The following is a 22,531-nucleotide window of genomic DNA, read 5'->3' as shown; positions in this document are numbered from 1 at the left end:
TGAGGAAGGGGGTGAACACTGTTAGGGATGAGGAAGGGGGTGAACACTGTCAGGGATGAGGAAGGGGACGAACACTGTCAGGGATGAGGAAGGGGACGAACATTGTCGGGGATGAGGAAGGGGTGGACATTGTTAGGGGATGAGGAATGGGGTGAAATTTGGCGGTGGATGAGGAAGAGGGTGAACATTGGGGGATGAGGAAGGAGGTGAACATTGTCTGGGGATGAGAAAGGTGGTGAACATTGTCGGTGGATGCGGATGGGGGTGGACATTGTTGCGGGGTGAGGACAGAGGTGAACATTGTTGGTTCGATGAGGAAGGATGTGAACATTGTCACGGTGAGGGAGGCGTGAATATTGTCAGGGGGTGAGGAATGGTGTGGGCATCGTTGGGGATGAGGAAGGGGTGAACATTGTCAGGGCTGAGGAAGATGTTGAACGTTGCCAGGGGAGTGAGGCTGTGCAGTGTCCGCATTTGGAAAGTGAAGTGTTTTGTCACTTCTTAACAATTAAGAATACACACACAGCTGTCTGCTTTTGAACTCCAATTTCCTGTGTGAAAAACAGAAGGTCCCTTTATTCCTTATTCTCCACCATAGTGCAATACATCTGGGACTTAGCACACCCTACTGTCAGGTTTTGTATAATAATTCTTTTTAACTAAATTGTCCTTGTACAAAAAAACAGAAACATTAAACACAAACACCACATCTCCTCCCCCTTTAGCAGGAACCAATTGGTCAGGCAGTTTGCAGATTTGCTTGGGTCTAGAGAGGAGTGTCGGCTTAGGTTTCTCAATTTGTTTGCTTAAAAATGGAAGGTTCTGCTCCACTTATTTCTGTTCAGGTTCAACAGTTGCAGCTACAGATGCTTCAGGTTTCTCAGTTGAATCAAGCTGGGTTTCACCAACTGGAGCAGATATTGCCCAGAAATCTTCCAGTGTGACTGGAGATCCCTGGAAGTTTCGTTCCTTGAATTTGGCTTCTCTAATCTGGTCAGTGTGTCTCTTCCAGATTCCACAGGAAGAGTCAACATCATAGGTCAGTGGTCCTTGATGCTTGATGATTCTTCCCAGGAGCCACTTTGGTGCCCCACAGTAATTTCAGACTCAAACAGACTGATCCAGATTAAACTCATGAGCTGGTTTACTTGTGTCATGTGACCTTTTCTGATCAAGTTGCCTTGAACCAAACCTTCCTTTCAAATCCGGACACAGCAAATCCGTTCTGGTACTCAGTCGTCTTCCAGACATCAGCTCAGCAGGAGATACGTCTGTTGTTGAATGTGGAGTGTTACAATACATCATCAAAAAGTTCTTCAGCTTCAAATTCCAGTCTGTTTGCGTCCTCCCCTTCAATATAGCTATTTTGAATGTCTGGACAAAGCGCTCCGCTTCACCACTTGAGAATGGGTGGTAAGGCAAGATGAGCATCTGCTTGATCCCATTATTTTTCAGGAATGTTTGAAATTCACAGGATGTGAACCATATGCCATTGTCAGACACAATCTGCTCCAGCAATCCAAAAGTAGCGAGCACATTCCATTGAGAGAGCCTCAATGATCTTTGTTGAAGTAGTCAACTTCATGGGAATAACAGGAGGCCACTTTGTGTGGGCATCCACCACAATCAGGAATGTATGTCCGAGAAGTGGTCCGGCAAAGTCCACATGAAGTCTCTGCCATGGGTGGTCAGGCCAAGCCCACCAATGTAATGGGGCAGGTGCAGGAGAAGGCTTAATTTCTTGGCATGGAAGGCAATCACTGACCATGCCTTCAATGTCTTTATCCAGGTGTGGCCACCATACATGTAGACAAGCTAATGCTTTCATTTTGACGATTCCCATGTGACTGAGATCACACTCGTGTTAGGAATTTGGAGGAATAACAACTCTGATTCCCCATAACAAACAACCACCTTGCAGAGTCAGCTCAAATCTACGCATGTAGTAAGGTTTAAGCTCAATAGTCACTTCTTGAGGTATGCACCAACCCTTGTGTATGCAGGTAAACTTTGGAGAGCACAGCATTCCTCTACATTTCAAGTCAAATTTGATCCGCTTTAACAGGTAACATGTCTACCTGGTTCACATTGAAAGCAGTGACTTCACTTTGGGTTGTGGAGCTGTGGTGTAACGGAAGTCTGGAAAGTGCGCCCGCATTTAACCCTGAAAAGTGTGAGGTGATACACTTTGGAAGGAGTAATTTGACAAGGAAGTATTCAATGAACGGCATGACACTAGGAAGTTCTAAGGAACATAGGGACTTTGGCATGTGTGTCCATAGATCTCTGAAGGCAGAGGGGCATGTTAGTGGGGTGGTGAGAAAGGCATATGGGACACTTGCCTTTATCAATCGAGGCATAGATTACAAAAGTAGGGAGGTCATGTTGGAGTTGTATAGAACCTTGGTGAGGCCACAGCTGGAGTACTGTGCGCAGTTCTGGTCACCACATTATAGGAAGGATGTGATTACACTGGCGGGGGTGCAGTGGAGATTCACCAGGGTGTTGCCTGGGATAAAACATTTAAGTTATGAAGAGAGGTTGGATAAACTTGGGTTGTTTTCATATGAGCAGAGAAGACTGAGGGGCGACCTGATCGAAGTGTACATGATTATGAGGGGCATGGACAGGGCGGATAGGGAGCAGCTGTTCCCCTTAGTTGAAGGGTCAGTCATGAGGGGACATAAGTTCAAGGTGAGGGGCAGGAAGTTTAGGGGGGATGTGAGGAAAAACTTTTTTACCCAGAGGGTGGTGATGGTCTGGAATGCACTGCCTGGGAGGGTGGTGGAGGCGGGTTGCCTCACATCCTTTAAAAAGTACCTGGATGAGCACTTGGCACATCATAACATTCAAGGCTATGGGCCAAGTGCTGGTAAATGGGATTAGGTAGGTAGGTCAGGTGTTTCTCACGTGTCGGTGCAGACTCGATGGGCCGAAGGGCCTCTTCTGCACCATGTGAATCTGTGATTCTGTGATTTCCACGACTCTCAGTAGAGCGAAATGTAATTTCATACTGGTAAGCAGATAAGATCAGTGCCCACCTTTGTAGGCGTCCAGCGGCAAGTGTCGGGGTTTGTGACTTCAGCTAAGCAACCAGGTCAAAGGCTTATGGTCTGCAATTAATGTGAATTTACACCCATACAAATATTGGTGGAACTTCCTGACTCCACAGATTAGTCTAAGAGCTTCCTTCTCAATTTGGGCATAATTTTGTTCTGCGTTTGCAATGGGCCTTTCACTGCCATCAGGAAGTGTGAAGGAGATGACAGCTCCAACACCATATCCAGATGCATCATAGGCCAGGCTGACAGGTAACTTTTCATTGAAATGTGACAGGACTTTGGCAGAAGTGAGCTCTTGCTTGAGTTTCTTGAAACTTTTCTGACAGACTTGTGACCTATCCCATTTTGCATTCTTTTTAGCAGGTTATTCAGTGGTGCTGCCTTGGTAGCCAAACTGGAAATGAACTTGCCATAGTAATTCACAAGTCCCAAATCGAACGAAGCTCCTTAACATTTTTGGGCTGTGGTGCATTCACCACTGCCTCCACCTTTCTGGGTGAGGTTGATAGGCCAGTTTCGTCGATCACATGTCCCAGGTACTCCACCAAGGGCTTCAGGAATGAGCATTTGGATTTCTTACAGCGGATGCCGTATTTTTCCAGTCTATGCAGGACCCTGCCCTAGGTTCTCTAAATGATTTGGGAGGTTTTTCTCGGTGATGAGCATGTTGTCTTGGAAGCAGATTACACCAGGGAGGCCCTGCAGTATTTTGTCCATGACCTGCTAAAATAAGGCTGGTAATGACATGATTCCAAATGGTGGTCGTTTCTATTGATATAGACCTCTGTGTGTGCTTATGGTTGTATACTTCCTGGAACCTTCACTCAGCTGCATTTGCAAAAAATGCCTGTGATAGGTCAAGCTTTGTGAATAATTCACCTCCATTTAGAGCAACGAACAGGTCCTCAATTTTCAGTAGCAGGTACTGATGCACTTCCAGGAAAGGATTAATGGTGATTTTATAGTCACCACATATTCTGATAGACCCGTCATCCTTCACTACTGAGACTATTGGAGCTGCCCACCCTGCATAATCAACCTTTTCAATTACCTGGAAGTTTTCAAATTGTCTTAGTTCCTGCTCGATTTTCTGTTGCACTGAGTAGGGAACTGAACGTGGTTTAAAGAACCTTGGAAAAGTTTCGGCCTTCACAGCAAGTTTGGCTTCAATGTCTTTAATAACTCCAAGACCTTCTTTGAAGACATCAGTATGTTTGCCTAACAAGGACTGCAATATGGGGTTGCAATGCACTTTATTTATCTTATTCCAGTCCAGCCAAATTTCTTTTAGCCAGTTCTTGCCCATAAGCGATGGACAATCCCCTTCCACAATGATAAGTGGCAACCTTGCCATTTGATCTCCATATTCAGCTTGAATGGATATTCTTCCAAGTATATTCACAGGCTCACCAGTGTAGGTGCTAAGCTGGAGGAGGGTTTTCTCCAATGGGCATTTCTTGAAAATTTTCTCCCATGTCTTCTCTGAAGCAATAGAAACCTATGTTCCAGTGTCAAACTCCATTTCAACCATTTTACCATTTAAGGCAATGCCAGCTTTTAGTCCTTCATCTAGCTTCAGATCAGACTGAATGCAATACAATTACTCTTCCTTATTGTCACTGTTAGTTTCATTTTCTGTCTTTTCTGGACTCTCAGTACTTTTGTATTTTGTTTCCAAGCAGTGCGTCTTTTTAAACTGCCTGTTTATTTTCAAGTGCGACTTGTCTGTGTGCTCCTCGTGATGCCCTTTTCTTGGCAGTACTGCTTTACTGTGATCAGCCTTTGATCTACATGCATGCTGTATGTGTCCTTTTTTTCCATAGTAACGACAATCAGTGGTTTTCCATTCACAGGCTTCTGCATTATGCCCTATTCCATTACAATGGTAAAATATTTGGAAGTGAGTATACCCTGACTTTACTATTTAACTTTGGCATTGTTAGGAAGCACTTTCAAATCTCCAGCTTGTTTCTCTGCCATTTCTATGCTTTGTGCAATCTTGAACACTTTCTTCAGTGTCAACTCTTGCTCCGTAACAATCTACGCTGAATTCTTTCATTTCGTAGCCCACAAACCAAGCAATCATGCAACGTTTCTTCCAGGTAACCTTTAAAGTCACAGTGTTCCACTAATTTTCTCAACTCAGCCAGGAACTGGGAAGCTGACTCACTTTCATGCTGTTCTCTTCGGTGAAACTTGAATCTCTCGGCAATAATTGCTGGTCTGGGATCAAAGTGCTTTTTCAAAACATCCACAAGCTCTTTAAAGCTTTTATCTGCTGGCTTGTCAGGAGCAATGAGATTTCTCAGTAAAGTGAAAATTTTCATTCTGCTGACTGTAAGAAACACTGAAGCTTGCTTTTCCTCTTCAATCTGATTCGCAATGAAAAACTGTTCCATTTGCTCGACATAAACTGCAAACTCTACAGTAGCTGGATCAAAAGCCTCTAAAGCACCTAATAACGATGATCCCGTCCTTGTCGCTATTTGAAGCGTTTTGTCACTTCTTAACAATTAAGAATACACACACAGCTGTCTGCTTCTAAACTCCAACTTCCTGTGTGAAAAACAGAAGGTTCCTTTATTCCTTATTCTCCACCATAGGGCAATACATCCGGGACTTAGCACACACTACTGTCAGATTTTATATAACAATTCTTTTTAACTAAAATGTCCTTTTAATAAAAGCATAAACATTAAACGCAAACATCACAGAAAGTCCATTTAAAAACAGTGTTAGTGACTGAAGATAGACCTTAAGGGGCAGGCATGGCTTCACTGGAATACACTTCCTCACTTGACCTCCCGCCTCTGTCTCTGGATTCTGAATTGGAAGGTGAAAAGGCTCCAGTGTAAAGTGGTAAGGTGGCAGTTTAAATCGCATGCAGCAGCTCGTACACCCTCCTCCACCACCAGCCAGAAAATCTGGGCCAACAGGTTATTGATTGACTTTACATTATGTTTTAATTATGGCATCCTTTTAAGTAAGTTTCCTTCGCCCGTCTATATCTAAGCTAAGTATGTGTTAGCTAGGTATACTGCTTGTAACGTCCTATGTATACATACAGGGGTAATATTTCCACTTTTGGTTTGGTTGAGTTTCAGCTCAAACTCATTTGCATAGCATCGAATGAAAAATCTGCAATGAACCTGCCCAATTGCCCAATATTTTAAAATGTGAGTTTTTAAAATCTTTCTTTAAGAAATACTCCTTAATGTATTTAAGAGTGGTTACTTGGTAGGTAGATTAATGCAGTTGAAAAAGAATAATACCAAAAATTGTGTACACCTGAAATACTATGTACGTTCATAGTCTCCATATCTAATGGAGGATACACTTGCCTTAGAGGGTGTGCACTGCAGGTTCAATAGATTGATTCCTGGGATGAGGGGACCATACTATCAGGAGAGATTGCATAGATGAAGATTGAAGGCGGTCTAATTAAAAACATGTAGAATTCTTAGTGGGCTGGACAGAGTAGATGACTGAGGGGTTGTTTCATCTGGCAGGAGGGTTCAGAATTAGGGGTGACAGTCTCAGGATCAGGCTCAGCCATTTAGGACTGAGATGAAGAGAGATTTCTTTACTCAGAGAGTTGTGAATCTTTGGCTTCGATCAATCTAAGGGCTGTGGATGCTCAGTCATTAAATATATTCAAGACTGATAGTGATAGATTTTTTTGAGTACTAAGGAAATTGTGGGATATGGGGATCAGGCAAAGTAAGGGGACACGGTTCAGCCATGATCTTATCGAATGGCGGAACAGGTTTGAGGGGTCGTATGGCCTACTCTTGCTCCTATCTCGTATGTTCTTAAATCACAGCATCAGTCTGCCATCTGTGAGTAACACGATTTTGAATTGCTGAAAATGACTTAAAATGTGGGACTATTTTTTAGTTAAGTTGGGGTATAGTAGTGGGTTCCTTTCATAAATTTTAAAGTATCATTCAAAAACTTTCAAAACTTACCTATTGGTGTCCTTCCGCCCAAAAGACACAGCTTAATATTTGGAGCCTCCACAAAAACCAACAAATAAGCACAATTAGCAATAACTGCCAATGGTGATTAACTGAACCTGAGGCCGAGGATAGTTTTATGGGAGGAGACTACTTCGAGCACAATGCTTTTTTAAAAACATGTTCAAACAATCGTGGAAATTCAAATTATGTTGATTGGGGTTTGCAATTGAAATTCCATGACCTTTGCACTTGTTACATCAATTTTAGTTGGAAAAAACCATCAAAATTGAGCAGAAACCCCAGGCCATTGTGTTCTCTTTTATTCTTTCTTGAGATGTGTCACTGGCAAGGCCAAGATTTTTGCCCATCCCTAATTGCCCTTGAGAAGGTGGCGGTGAGCTGTTTTCCTTGAACTGCTGCAGCTGATCTGGTGTAGGTACACTCACAGTGTTATTAGAAAGGGCGTTCTAGAATTTGGCCTGACAACAGTGAAGGAACAGTGATATAGTTCCAAATCAAGATGGTGTGTGGCTTGGCGAGAAACTTGCAGGTGGTGTGCTGCCCTTGTCCCTCAATGTGGTAGAGGTTGCGGATTTAGAAGGTGCTGTCAAAATAACTTTGGCAAGTAGCTGCAGTGCATTTTTTAAATGCTACACACTGCTGCCACTATGCAGCATTGGCCAACGGAGTGAATGTTTAAGGTTGGCTAACAGGAAGCAGAGAAAGTTCATTGGACTCATTCCTGAGATGAAGGACTTGTCTTATGAAGAAAAAGTTGAACAGGTTAGGACTATACTCATTGGAATTTAGAAGAATGAGAGGTGATCTTATTGAAACAAAGATCCTGATAGGACTTGATAGGGTCGATACCTGAAGGATGTTTCCTCTTGTGAGGGAAGCTAAAACGAGGTGACATAGTTTAAAAGTAAGAGGCCTCCCTTTTAAGAGAGATGAGGATAAACTTTTTCTCCCAAAAGATTGTTGGTGTGTGGAATTTTCTTCCCCAGAAAGGAGTGGAGGCTGGGTCTTTGAATTTATTTAAGGCAGAGTAAAATAGGTTTTTGTTAGACTAGGGAGTTAAGGGTTATGGGAGGCAGACAGGAAAGTGGAGTTGAGACTACAACCAGATCAGCCATGATCTTATTGAATGGTGGAGCAGGTTCAAAGGGCCTCCTCCTGCTCTTACGTTCCAATCTGGTGCCTTCACCCATTTCTTGATGTCATGTGGAGTGAATAAAATTGGGTGAAAAAAGGCATCTGTGAGCTGGGGACCTCAGAATGAGCCTAAGATGGATCATCTGGTTGAAGATGCTTCAGGTTGCAAATGCTTCAGCCTTGTCTTTTGCACTGATGTGTTGGGCTCCACCATTGTTAAGGATAAAGATGTGTGTGGCGGCCTTCTCCGATTAGTTGTTTGACTGTCCATCACCATTCATGACTGGATATGGTAAGGCAGGACTGCAAAGCTTTGACCTAATCCATTAGTTTTGGAATCACTTAGTTCTGTCTGTAGCATGCTGCTTCTGCTGTTTAGGATACATGTAGTCCTGTGTTGTAGTTTCACTAGGATCTTTAGGCCTGACATTGGTCCTGGCATGCTCTCCCACACTTGCCATTGAACCAGGGTTCATGCCCTGGTTTGATGATGTTAGTAGAATGAGGGACATACTTTGCCTTGAGGTTACAGCTTGTAGTTGAATACAATTCTGCTGCTGATGGCCCACAACATCTCATGGATGCCCAGTTTTGCTACTAGATCTATTCTGAATCTATCCCATTTAGCATGATGGTTGTGTTGCACAACACATGGATAGTATCCTCGTTGTGAAGATAGGACTTGATATCCACAAGGACTGTGCGGTGGACATACCTACCAATACTTTCATGACAGATGCATCTACGACAGGTAAATTAGTGAGGACAAGGTCAAACAGGTTTTTCCCTTTTGTTGATTCCCTCACTACCTGCTGCAGGCCCAGTCTGGCAGACATGTGCTGCAAGACTCAACCAGCTTAATCAATAGTGTCACTCTTACAGCACTCTTGGTGATGGGCATTGAAGTCCCCCACCCAGAGTACATTTTGTGTCCTTGCTATCCTCAGTACTTCTTCTAAATGGTGTTCGACATGGAGGAGTAGTGGTTCATCAGCTGAGAGGGGGCAGTAGTGATAATCAACAGGAGGTTTCCTTGCCAATGATTCACCTGATGCTATCATGAGAACTGATGAGACTACATAGGGTCCAGAGTCAATGTTGAGGACTCACAGGCCCACTTCCTGCCGTATATCTCTGTGCCGCCACCTCTGGTGGCTCTGTCCTATGGTGGACATACCCAAGGATGGTGATGTTGGTTTCTGGGGCATGGTCTGTAAGATATGATTTGGTGAGTATGACCATGTCAGGCTGTTGATTGACTAGTCTGTGGGACAGCTCTCTCAATTTTGGCACATCCCCAGATGTTAGTGAGGCAGACTTTGCAGAGTTCAACTGGGCAGAGTATGCCTTTGTCCAGTGCCTAGGTCGTTGGCATGTGGTCAGTCCAGTTTCATTCTTATTCGGCTTTTCTATAGCAGTTTGATCCAACTGGGTGACTTGCTAGGCCATTTCAGAGGGCAGTTAAGAGTCATCCACATTGCTATGGGTCTGGAGTCACATGTAGGCCAGACCAGGTAAGGACGGCAGATTTCCTTCCCTGAAGGACCTTCGTGAACAAGAAGGGTTTTTACAGAACTCCGGTAGTTTCATGATCAACATTACTGAATTTAGCTTTTTTTTATTTCAGATGTATTAATTAATTGAATTTAAATTCCCCTAGCTGCCATGGTGGGATTTGGATTTATGCCTCTAGATCATTAGTCCTGCCCTCTGGATTATTAATCCAATAACATTACCACTATGCTACTGTTCTTCTGTAACCCTTTTGGCAGCACTGTGTTAATATTAGTTCTTAGAATCTTATTGGATGCCTCTATTTAACTTGCGGTCTGGTTCCCTACTTGCGGCAATGTTTGCTCAAATATTAATTGAAAGAGATTACCTGGTAGAGAGGTTGTCCAATTAAAAAGAATTTGCTGGCCTAGGATAAAATGAGCAAATTCCTGAAGGATGTTGGTCGTTTATTTTTTATGCAAGTGGGATTGAATCCATGTAACTCGATACTCAATTTCTGATTGCGCTACCTTGTACTTGCTTTCCAACACAGCTAGGTAATACTATAAAAACTTATGATGTGAAGTTTGAGCTAATGATAAATTTAACTTCAAAGTAACAGACAAATTGAACATCATAAGAATCAGCCACCATCAATGGAAAGCCTATTTTGTGTAGGGAAAACACTGCAAGATAACATGTGTCTTCTAACGAATTATAAAACAGAAAACCAATCCTGGTTCAAATGACTGTTGAAACCACTTTAGCACCGGTCTCATAGCTTATGATATTTTGATGTTCTCTGAAGCCTTCATTTAGATTGTGTGCTGTAATTCAGAGAGGCTTACAAAATCCTCTGGAGATATTTAAAAAACTGTAAATGTTAGAAATCTGGAAACAAAGCAAAGGACTTCAACCCAAAACACTTTTCTCTTTCCAGACTCCGAGAGACCTGCTGTAATTTTCCAGCGTTTGTTGCTTTGTTTTTACTACAGACTCCTCCACACGCTTGGCTTTCTAAACTAAATGTTTTTCAGCTTTCCCTAGTTTTTTTTTAAGGCTAGGTAGTGATTTATTACAAATCATGTTGATGTAATCCAGAAAATGTTGTGCATCATGGAGCAAGATGTGTTTTATTCCCTGTAGTCAATCTTCAGTATTGTAGATAGTTGCAGTTGAACATAACCAGCTTAAAAGAAGGGCACTATGCAAACAGAATTCTTAACACATCCATAAATAATCCTTTCATCTTGTTACAGATATGTCCTAAATGAGCTCGTTCAAACAGAGAAGGATTATGTGAAAGACTTGGGGGTTGTGGTTGAGGTAAGATGAATTCAATCTAATTAGTGAAATGAGCTTCATAATACTCACTGTATAGGATGCTCAGATGTGTTTTAAAAACAAACAGCTACATTAGACTAATTTGGTATCATGGTGGCAGTTACATCGGGCAGGATTTTGCCCTTTGGGTTGGTACCCAAACATGGGAGTCATATGGGCTTACAACCCTGCACTGGGTGAGAAACAGTCACCCAGTCATAATTTTCCCCGAATTTAGGTTATAATTATTGTATTCTGTCCTCCCCTCCAATTCTCCAATGTCTCAGTGATTGTTGCACTAGCTGAGATCAGTACCAGAAAACAAACTTATGTTCTACTTCAACACAAAAACAGAATAACCTGGAAAAACTCAGCAGGTCTGGCAGCATCGGCGAAGAAAAGAGTTGACGTTTCGAGTCCTCATGACCCTTCAACAGAACTATGTTCTACTTGGTCTTAGTACCAATGCACTCTGAGCCTTCAGAGTGCACATGATACATCATTTTAATATCTGTATGGTTTAAAATTTGGGGCAAGAGATGCAGGAGGAATATGAAGAAGAACTTTTTTCTGCAACGAATAGTAATGATCTGGAATTCGCTGCCCACAAGGGTGATTGATGGAAGCAGAAATAATCAATGAGTTCAAAAAGAAATTGGATGGACATTTGAAGAAAATAAACCTGCAGGGCTATGGGGATCAAGCGGGGGAGTAGGATTGATTGGATTGCTCTGGGGAAAGCCAGCATGGACTTGATGGACCAAATGGCCTCCTTTTGTGCCTTAAATGACTTTATAATTATGTCTTGATGATTGTTGTTTTGTGCTGAGTGATTAAACCCATATAATTATTGTCAATGGAATCCAAGCCATTTAGTGAAATCAAAACCAAGACACAGAGATATTCTTTACTAAGAGAGTTTATTGACTTTGTTCCGCCTCATAGCTCTCCCGTCCCACACCCAGTGTCCAGCTGTCCCCTATTTATGCTCTGTTAAGTATACCAATAATAAAAAATAAACTAATTAACTAATAAAAAAATTAACAAGTTAACAGCCCCTTAAAGGGATATTGTAAGGAAAATTGAAACTTCAATGGAAACTTATTTAAATTAAAGTAATGTTTCTCCTGCTGACTCTCTTTATAATATTTTGAGTATTAAATGAACAAAATCAACAAAAGAACCCAGGGGCCCCCTATTTACATATACTCCGAGATCTTAATTAAACAATGCCCTTCACTTGTGTATCTTAACAATATTAACAGCTTAATAAATTTCAATGGATGTTAAACTGTAAGTCTGAACTGTGAAGCAACCTAGGTATTTACTTAACATGAAGTAGGTTATGCTTTTTTAACAGATTAATGAGATAATTATGAACATATGGAACTGATGGACAGGAAAGACCATCAGGCCCATCCAGCTTGTCCCATAGAGTCATGTTGCAACTAAGCGTCAAGACCCTCCAATGCTCCCCTCCAACTAGCAATCTCCTGGGAGAAGCAAAAGAAGGTTGAAAAAAAACCTTAGTGAAAAGATTGTTGTGGGAAATTTCTTTCTAACACTCTTAGCAATCAATGCGAGTTAGGCGACCAGGAAGCACACCTTATCTATCATTTGTCTGCAGTGATATCAACCCCAGACAGGAATGTGACCAACTCATTTTTGAATGCTTGCAGTAAATCCATGCTCTACTGCTTGACCTTGCAACATTTTTCAAAGGTTGATGACCCTCAATAAAAATAAAAACCTCTTGGCATCTGACTTTGTTCTTTGTTTAAATAACATTTACGCAATTTATTATGACCTACACAAAGCAGAATCATTCAGGTGGAATTATTCAAACATTTAGTAAGAAAATGAAAAAATGCAATTTGCTGACTTGACATATGCTGCAAGAGTTTTTAAGTTTTGATGGTGACGGTTTCTGTTTTGATATTTTAGGGTTTCATGAAAAAAATAGAAGAGAAAGGAGTTCCTGATGACATGAAAGGAAAAGAGAAGATAGTTTTTGGAAACATTCACCAGATTTATGACTGGCACAGTAGGTGAGTAGACAGCCATCTTCATTGATTATTGCTGAAAGAACAAGTCAACAGTTTGCACTTTATTGAATAAATTAATTTATGTTAACTGTAACAAACATTTATTTCTATCCAGCTCTGAAGAAGTCATACAGACTCGAAACGTTAACTCTGTCTTTCTCTCCATGGATGCTGTCAGACCTGTTGAGTTTTTCCAGCAATTTTTGTTATTGTTTCAGATTTCCAACATCTGCAGTATTTTGCTTTTAGTTATTTCTATCCATTCGTGTCATCCTGGACTCTTTATCTTTTTTTATTTTCACCTTAAATCTCATTATGTGGCTATTTCTCAATTGTTTTTCTATTTCCACATCAGTTGTTTTAACCCTGAATTTCCTGGAGGGGGGCTGGTTAGGTCAGTTAGCTAGTGTGTGGTTCAGAATAATGCCAACAGCATGGGGCGCAATCCTTGTTCCAGATGAGGTAGACTTGGGGCCTCCCTCCACACCCTGACCCTTAATAAAATCAGAGCATTAGCTGTGGTTCGGTGACCCTCGAATAATCGAGGATGCTACCTGAATGAAATCAACCATTGCTTCTTTCCTTTTTAGACTAGCAACATACTTGCCGTGATTTTCAACTTTCAATGAAAATGGGTGCAAAGCCAACATCGGGAGGCTCAAACCATTTTCAGGTTCAAACCTTCCCTTTGAATAGTACTGGCAAACTGCAGGTATCCCATGACACCTTGCTGCTTATAGGAGGGTGGGTAATCAATTGGCTCCCATGCTGAATTGGCTACCAGATTTGGCTGAATGTGGGTAAGCCACCTAATCAAAAGCCAGGTATGAATGTTTGTGGTGCACTTTCCATGCATTTGTGACTGAAAATTCCAAATGGGTTCCTATAATTAGCTTATATGGCAACTGAGCATGCTGACCTCCCATTTACAGGCCCGATTAAAAGTTGCAACTGACAACCTCGGATATCATTGTAGCAGCCTGCATGTCCCCTTGCCACAACCAACAAACCCTTTCTTGCCCCACCACAATTTTCAACTCCTGGCCACCAGTTTCCAGACAAGAAACAGACAGCTGGCAGTTAACAATTGCTTCCACTGATTTTGGAAGAAGCCTTGGTTGCATCCTGAAATGCATTCATCATATTGACTTCATTAATTATTTTGATCCTACGAATTAAAATTTTCTTAATTATGTCTTTTATCTGTATGCATATCTTCTCCTTTATCTCACCTCAAGTGTTTAATGGCATGGAATGCATAGTGAGAATTGCACCATTTCCTTTTCTATTTATTCTGTCTACATGGATTCAGCCTTAACACATCCTCCCTGCAACATCCTAATGCTTAGTGCTGTGATAGAATTATTTATTTATAACACCACCACAGAGGGAATTTTATGCCCCCCCCCCTCCCCTGCTGGCATACTTGCAGGCGGGGAGAGGGCACCTAAAATGAGAAGGTGCCTAGTCCACCGCCTTCCTGCCCACCCCCGAGCTGTCCCCATATTACGGTGGATGGGTAAGGCATCAGCCAGCTCGCCTGCCCTTAGGTCTATTGACGACTTTAACTGGCCAACTAATGGCAAGTTAAGGACCTCATTCTGCCTCTGCTGCAATAATACGTGCAGCTGGGGGAACTGATACAAAGGAGGCTAGCCTGTTACTTTTGCAATCGGGCTGAAAGGTGGGAAGGAAGGGGAGGTTATCTCCTTTAGGGGGTCCTCTGTGCTTATCAGGGCCACCTCCCCCAAAGATTGTACCTACCATCCCCAGGGCTCCCAAGCCCTCCCTGGCAAAAACCCTGGATTTATCTGTAAGTCCAGCTTCCATGGATCTTCTCCTCGGGACTGTTTGTAGTCCCAGCAGTGGCCACTACTATGTTTTGGTGCTGCTGGGACTATTCAGCTGCCAGCCAATCAGATTAGCTAGCAGCTCTCAAGGGCGGGATTTTCTTTCCCTGAGAGGCAGAAGTTCCACTCTCAGCTCATTAAGGCCACCCCCCCGCCCCCCCCCCCCGCCCAGCATATTATTGCTGTGGGGCAATCCTTTTTAAAGATGACGTGCTCAAGACCGACTTTTCTATCCAGGCAGGGGTTGAGCAATAGGCATCCCCACCCCACCCCAGAAAATTTGCCTCCACATGTTTTTCTCTTTATGTCACCTGAAAATGTTATAACCAGGAATATGAAGTTCTATCTTTCAGACTGTGCACATTCGTACACAGAATATAACACACTCCCCATTGTTGCCCAAGAGTCTGTTCTGTGTTGATGCCAACTGATATGAGGAGGTTTCTCTTCATGCATTGCAGTTTACCTATGATTAATTTGAATCTGTTTCCCCTTGTCCTACTTCCCACAGTTAAATTTAAAATAATATTCTAGATTATTCTTTTTCATACAATTTACTGTCTTTTATATATTTATAGGAACATCTCTTAGGTGCCACTTTTTCAGGCTTAAAAACTCAAGTCTTTCCTGTCTTTTCTCATCATACAGACTTCTGGCACTAGTGGGGGTGGAATTTTAACGTGGGTGAGTGGGTGGAAATGGGTGCGAGAGGTGGGTAAAATGTAAGTTTGTTGGGAAGCTGACTGCAACTCACTAACTTCTAGGTTTAACTCAAGTAGGCATGGGGTGGGCAGCCATCCCACTCAATGAGGCGGGATTGCCATTTTAAATATGTTAATGAGGCTTGCAGTCCTTCACAGAGCTCCTTTTGGACCTGGAGATGCAGAAATGCTTCCTCTCAATAAAGCCCATTATCCCCCAGCCCCTCCAGGGTCAGGAATCAGCCTGCTTTCAGAATCAGACCTACCTTGTCTTGTGGTCTCTTCCATCGTGATCCCTATCTGACTGGAAGTCAAACCTGTCTGTCAGACTGACCTCCGGGTGGGAACCTGTAAATGATGGAAGATGCATGCTGAGAAGTTAAAACTCCACAGCATGCAAGGAAATCCAGACTTCTCAGTTTCCTGCGCACTATCAGGCTCCTCTCCCTGCATGTCAGTTTATTAAAATTCCGCCTGAGAGATCAGCTTCTCTGCATCTCTTCCAGTGCTTTATAACAAACAGAACTGAGCACACAGTGCTCAGGGTATGATCTGACTAGAGTGCTGTGCATTTGGATTATTAGCTTCTCTGACTTGTATTCTTTTGTTTTGGCTATGAAACTCAATGCTGTATTGGCTTTGTTGGTTCCTGCTCTGCCTTGGTTGGACATGTTCAGAATTGAACCTATACTCCTAGATCTTTTTCGACTGCATTGTCAGCTATTTCAATGCCATTCATAAAGTGCACATGTTGCCCATTTTTTGTTTCCTAGGTGTAGTACTTTACACTTGTCTGCTTTAAATTTTGCTCTGTCATCTTTCTGTCAATTCACACAGTTTATTTGATTCATTTTGTAATTACTGGGCTGTTCCCCTCTTTTTTGGTACACAATCATAGATGATACAGCACAGAAGAAATCCATCCAGCCCAATGTGATTGTGCTGGCTTTTTGAAAGAGCTATCTAATTAGTCCCACATTCCTGCTTTCTCTGCATAGCCTTGGAAAAATGTTCCCTTCAAATATTTATCCAATTCCCTTCTGAAATGCATTATTAAATCTGCTGCCATCACCTTTCAGGCAGTACAATCCAAGTCATCATAACTTGCTGTGTAAATATTTTTATCCTAATATTGCCAATTTCCATTGAGTTTCAAAATCCAAGTCACTACAAATTGGACACAGTAGTAAATGCAAAACTGAGCACTGGGACATTCCACTCAATGCCTATCCACACCCCTCCCCCTAGCCACCTTAACATTAACCCTCTTGCCAAGGCCCTGTTCTTTTCTAAACTCCAGCCAGTTACTTTTGGCCTTACTCCCTGCCATTTTGTGTTTAGACAGTAACCTTACGTGGGCTTAGTGGACTTTCCTTAATGGTTAATTTAAATGATTTTATGCTGAGCAATTTATAGCGTTCAAAAGAAAAGTGTGAACCCACTAAGACAGAGTTGTAGAATAATTACTGTTCATATTTCTTTGCAGCTATTTCCTGGGAGAACTGGAAAAATGCCTTCAGGAACCAGAGCGTTTGGCAGAGCTCTTCATCAAACATGTAAGCTTTTACAATGTCCTTTAAGGGCTTTGTATAAAAGTAGTAACTGGACCCACTTTAGTTTCAAATTGGAGTATATTTTGTAACTTAACTGTTCCCCCCCCCATCCCCCCATGATACCATCTGCAAGAATGTATTAATCATCTTAAGTGTTTCTAATAATTAAGGAGAGTAGATCTTCAGGGTATTTAATAATATAAAAATGTCACAAGTAAAATCTGAAAGGTCAACATTCTATTCCACAAAATCCTAGAAATTCTAAATCATCATGAGCACATTGATAACTTAATTGAAACTTTACAATATCCCGGCATTAGCTGAGGGTTTCACTTAAGTTATAACCCTAACAGTATAACACACTTGTGTTCAATGACCAAGGTTATACTATGACGAATGAGTTCAAATCCAAAGTTTTAATGAATCTTGAGTATATCTGATGACCAGTTGTTATGCTTTCCATTATCCCCTCCTACTATCTCCATTTTTAGCTCAGAGTTCATTTGTGTTAGATTATGCCTCTGTGAAGTGTTTTTCTACATCAACAACAACTTGCAGTTATATAGCACAGGCTTGTCCAGCCTTTTTACAGGGGGAGCACATTTCAATTTTTTTCTCACTCAAGGGGCCGATGAGCAAATTTCAGAAGGATGAGGTTTGGCACAACATTATACATGAATTTTTTTTTAAAAATGGCTGACATATGAAAAGAAACAACTAGCTGAGCAAAAAAACAGCGTCAAAGCAATAAATTGATAACTTAAAATAATGAGTAATAAATAAAGATGACCATGAGAGGGTGAGTGTGTGTGTCTGGCTCATCCCAGTCTCAGGGCACTCACTCACTTACCCTCGCCCTATGTGAGAGCGTTTGTGGGGGTGAGGGTGAGTGAGAACACTGAGATTGGGAGTGAGCCAGACACACACCCTTCACACACACTCTCCCCTCTCATACATACAGATACACTCTCACACTCTCCCCCTCTCTCACACACACACACTCCCTTCTCACACGCACAAGCACGCTCACTTTACCCTCTCTCACACACACACACACTCTCCCATCTCACACACACACTCACCCCTCTCACAAACACACTCACCCCTCTCACAAACACACTCTCCCATCTCTCATTCTCCCCTCACACACACGCTCACACTCTCTCCTCTAACACTCATACACACTCACCCCTCTCACACACACTCACACTCTCCCATCACTCACTCTCCCCTCTCACACTCACACTCTCACCTCTCTCACACACATACACACTCACTCACTCTCACAGTCCCCTCATACACACACTCACATTCTCTCCTCTCACACAAATGATTATACTCTCCCTTCTCAGACACCCACACTCTCCCCTCACCCTCACACACCAGTGGGCCCTGCTCTCTCTCCAGGCCTCCAGGTCCCCTGCTCTAACTCTGGGTGTCGCTTTGGGCCCCCAGGCACTTCTCACTCCAGGTCCTCCCCACCACCACCCCCACTGGCCCACAGGCTGTGAGTTGGACAAGCCTGATATAGTACCTTTAACATGGCAAAACATCCCAAGCTGCTTTCCAGGAGCATTATGAAACAAAATTTGACACTGAACCACATTAGGGAAGGGCTTGGTCAAAGAGGTAGGTTTTAAGGACTCTATTAAAGGAGGAAGAGAGGTAAAGAAGCAGAACGGTTTCGGGAAGAAATTCCAGAGCTTAGGGCCTTAGAAGTTGAAGGCACAGCTGCCATTGGTGAAGAAGTTAAAATCTGGAATATGTAGGGTGCCAGAATTGGAGGAGCTCAGATATCTGAGGGTGCATTATCACATTACTATTTGTGGTACTTGGCTGTGTGCAAATTGATTGCTGCATTTCCTACGTTACAACAGGGTCTACACTTCAAAATTATTTAATTAACTGTGAAGTATCCTGGAATATCCTGAGTTTGTGAAAAGCATGATATAAATGTATCTTTCTTTTTTAGAATGAGAGGAGATTACAGAGATAAGGAAAGGGTGAAGCCAAGGAGGGATTTGAAAACAAGGGGTGTTAGGTGAATGGAACTTGTTGCAAGTGTGGATACTGGCAGTAGGGCTTTGGATATCCTCATGCTTATGGAGGGTAGAATGCGGGAGGCTAACTAGGAGTATGTATACAGTCAAATCTAGAGGTAACAAAGCCACGGATGAGGGATTCACCTACAGATGAGCTGAAGCAGGAGCAGAGATGGACAGTGTTACGGCAGCCTTAGTGATGGTGTGGATATGTGGTCAGAAGCTCTCTGAGGTTAAATACGACAGCAAGACAGTATATAAATGCAAGTTTTTCAGTTTGTTGAGTTGAAGTCCCAAGATGATATTCAGTGTATCACTAGTGGAGAGGTGAGTATAAAAATATAGCCAGCTTTCCTTGCTTAGCAGAACATTTGTAAGTCAGAGTTTTGTTCCCAGCGATGTTCTGGAGTCACCTCATAGACATGTTTGTGACAATTCATTATTGTCATCACCTTTTTCCTAATTTAGCTAAGGTACTATATAATGGCACTTTCTTTATAAGAACTTAAGAACTAGGAGCAGGAATAGACAATTCGAACTCTTGAACCTGCTCCAATATTCAGTATGATCGTGGCTGATCATCTACCTCAACCCGACTTTCCTGCCCACTCCCCATTGTTATGATCCTGGACCAGACCCCCAAGCTTTTGGTACAAACCGATTAGGGACCAGTAACTTTTGTTTAAAGTAAACAAGGTTTGAAATCCCAGCTACTTACTTAGAGAATAAAGCCACAAGATTCCACGATGTTTGAAAAAACAAAATAAACTTTACCACACAAGGCCAGAAAAATAAAACAATTTACAATATCTATCTTATACTCTGACATTCAGGATTAACATTAGGTAAATGTAAATTAACAGGCAAATAGTGGTTGAACACACCACACTACACTGAATTCCCTCCAAAAGTTGCTGCAACTCGGACTGACTCAACAACTGCTCACCTCCCTGGGTTCAATCTCATTTTCTGAGGCTATTTACCCCTGGATTCCTGAACCTGCACTCCAGGAACAACTCACTAGCACAACTTCAGCTCTTCAGCCACACCGAGCAGAATACCACTGCTCCAAAGCGTTAACTTTGCCCCAACGTCCCACAGCAGGGAGTCACTGACCTTCTGCTGCCTTCTCAGCTTTTCAGGGCTTTTCCTGAGCCCTCATTACTTGGAGCCTCTCAACTGCAGTGCTTTCTCTGCTTGGAGCCTCTTTCTTTGCTCCTCTCCCCAGTGGTTTCTCCCTCCAGTGGTTCTCATCGGTTGTGGTCCCCTTCTGGTGATCTCCTCCCAGTGGCTTCTTCCCTGATCCTTCCTCTTTCTTTCTCTCTCCCTCTCTCTCTGGGACCTCTCCCTGTTCCCTGTCCCGGGACTCATCTCAGTATGGTATCCCACTCCTGGGTCCCATGATCGGATTTTTGCACCATTTTTTTTCCCACGCACTGGGCATTTGTCCCTGGCCTGAAAATCTCTCAATGATGAACTGTGCATGCATAGCCCGCTCCTAATCCACGCACATGTGGAAACTCCCAGGGCATGCTGGAACTTATAGTTCCTGACCTCCGCTTGGAAATCAGATAAGTTCCTATTCCTTGACACCATATTCCTTGATTCTCTGAGAGATCAAAAATCTGTCGATCTCAGTCTTGAATCTACTCAATGTTGGAGCATCCGCAATCCTTTGGTAAAGAATTCCAAAGATTCACAATCCTCTGTGTGAAGAAATTTGTCTTCATCTCAATACTAAATGATTCACCCCTTATCCTGAAGCTGTGCCCACATATCCTAGATTCCCCAGCCAGGGAAACTACCTCTAAGTGTCCCCCTTTCAAGCCCATTCAAAATCTTGTATGTTTTAATGAAATTACCTTTCACATGAGCATACAAAATAGGAGCAGAAGTAGGCCATTCAGCCCCTTGAGCCTGCTCTGCCATTCAATAAGATCATTGCTGATCTGTTTATGTTTTGAATTCCACATTCCCATCTACCCCTGATAACCTTTGATTCCCTTGCCTAACAAGAATCTATCTACCTCCACCTTAAAAATATTCAATGACCCCGCCTCCACTGTCTTCGAAGGCAGAGAGTTCCAAAGTCATACAATCCTCTGAGAGAAAACATTTCTCCTCATTTCTATCCTAAAAGGGCAACCCCTAATTTTAAATCAGTGCAGCTAGTTCTGGACTCACCCACCAGAAGAAACATCCTTTCCATGTCCACCTTGTCAATATCATTCAGGATCTTATATACTGCAATCAAGTCATCCCCCACTCTTCTAAACTCTAGTGGAAACAAGCCCAGTCTGTCTAACCTTTCCTCATTAGACAACCCGCTCATTCCAGGTATCAATCTAATAAACCTCCTCTGAATTGCCTCCAACACATTTACATCCTTCCTTAAATAAGGGGACCAAAACTGCACACAATATTCAAGATGTGGTCTCACCAATGCCCTGAAGCATAACATCCTTACTTTTATGTTCAATTCCTCTTGTTATAAAGGATAGCCTTCTTAATTATTTGCTGTACCTGCATACTAACTTTTTGTGACTCATGCACAGGTACATCTAGATCCCTCTGCACCTTGGAATTCTGCAGCTATTCTCTAAGTAATACTCTGCTTTTTTATTCTTCCTGCCAAAATGAACAACTTCACATTTTCCTACATTATTCTCCATCTGACGGATTTTTGCCCACTCAGTCAACCTATCTATATCTGTCTGCAACCTCCTTATGTCCACTTCACAACATACTTTCCGAACTATCTTTGTGTCGTCTGCAAATTTAGCTACCATGCCTTCACTCCCCTCATCTAAGTAATTGGTATAAATTGTAAAAAACTGAAACCCCAGCACATAACCCTGTGGGAGTCCACTCGTCACATCCTGCCAATTAGAAAAAGACCCATTTATCCATACTTTCTGTTTTCTGCCAGCCAGCCACTCTTCTATCCATGCTGATATGTTACCCCCACACCATGAGCTTTTATTTTCCGCAGTAACATTTGATGTGGCACCTTATCAAATGCCTTCTGGAAATCCAAGTGCAGCACATCTACAGGTTCCCCTTTATCCACAGCACATTTTACTCCTTCAAAGAACTGCAATAATTGGTTAAACATGGGGAAGAATTTTCCGGTCGGCGAGTGGGGGCGGGGCCCGCTCACCAATGTGTAAAATGATGCGTGGTGACGTCGGGCAGGCGTCCAGACATCACCATGCGTCATTTAGATTTTCAGTTCGGCGGGCACGCAGCCAAACAGTCAAAGGCCTAATAAGGCCTGTTAAAAACTAATTTAAATAGTTAAATGAGCTGCCCATCCAACCTTAAGGTTGGCGGGCAGGCGAAGAGCC

At 42.5% G+C, this 22,531-nt stretch overlaps 1 protein-coding gene across 1 annotated transcript in view; it reads left to right on the top strand.

Annotated features, from left to right (window-relative positions):
- kalrna (kalirin RhoGEF kinase a) overlaps positions 1-22,531 on the top strand; it is a 1,015,085-nt gene that overhangs the window by 890,818 nt on the left and 101,736 nt on the right. The window contains exons 39-41 of the mRNA XM_078552171.1: positions 10,930-10,996; positions 12,938-13,041; positions 17,076-17,145. Of these exons, the coding sequence (XP_078408297.1) occupies positions 10,930-10,996; positions 12,938-13,041; positions 17,076-17,145 (241 nt within the window). The remainder of the gene's footprint in view (positions 1-10,929; positions 10,997-12,937; positions 13,042-17,075; positions 17,146-22,531) is intronic.

This window comes from Cetorhinus maximus, chromosome 11 (genome assembly GCF_964194155.1).
Source record: "Cetorhinus maximus chromosome 11, sCetMax3.hap1.1, whole genome shotgun sequence".
In the NCBI taxonomy this organism is placed as follows: domain Eukaryota; kingdom Metazoa; phylum Chordata; class Chondrichthyes; order Lamniformes; family Cetorhinidae; genus Cetorhinus; species Cetorhinus maximus.
Note: the sequence above shows the minus strand (reverse complement) of the source record. Positions and strands in the feature narration are given on the sequence as shown.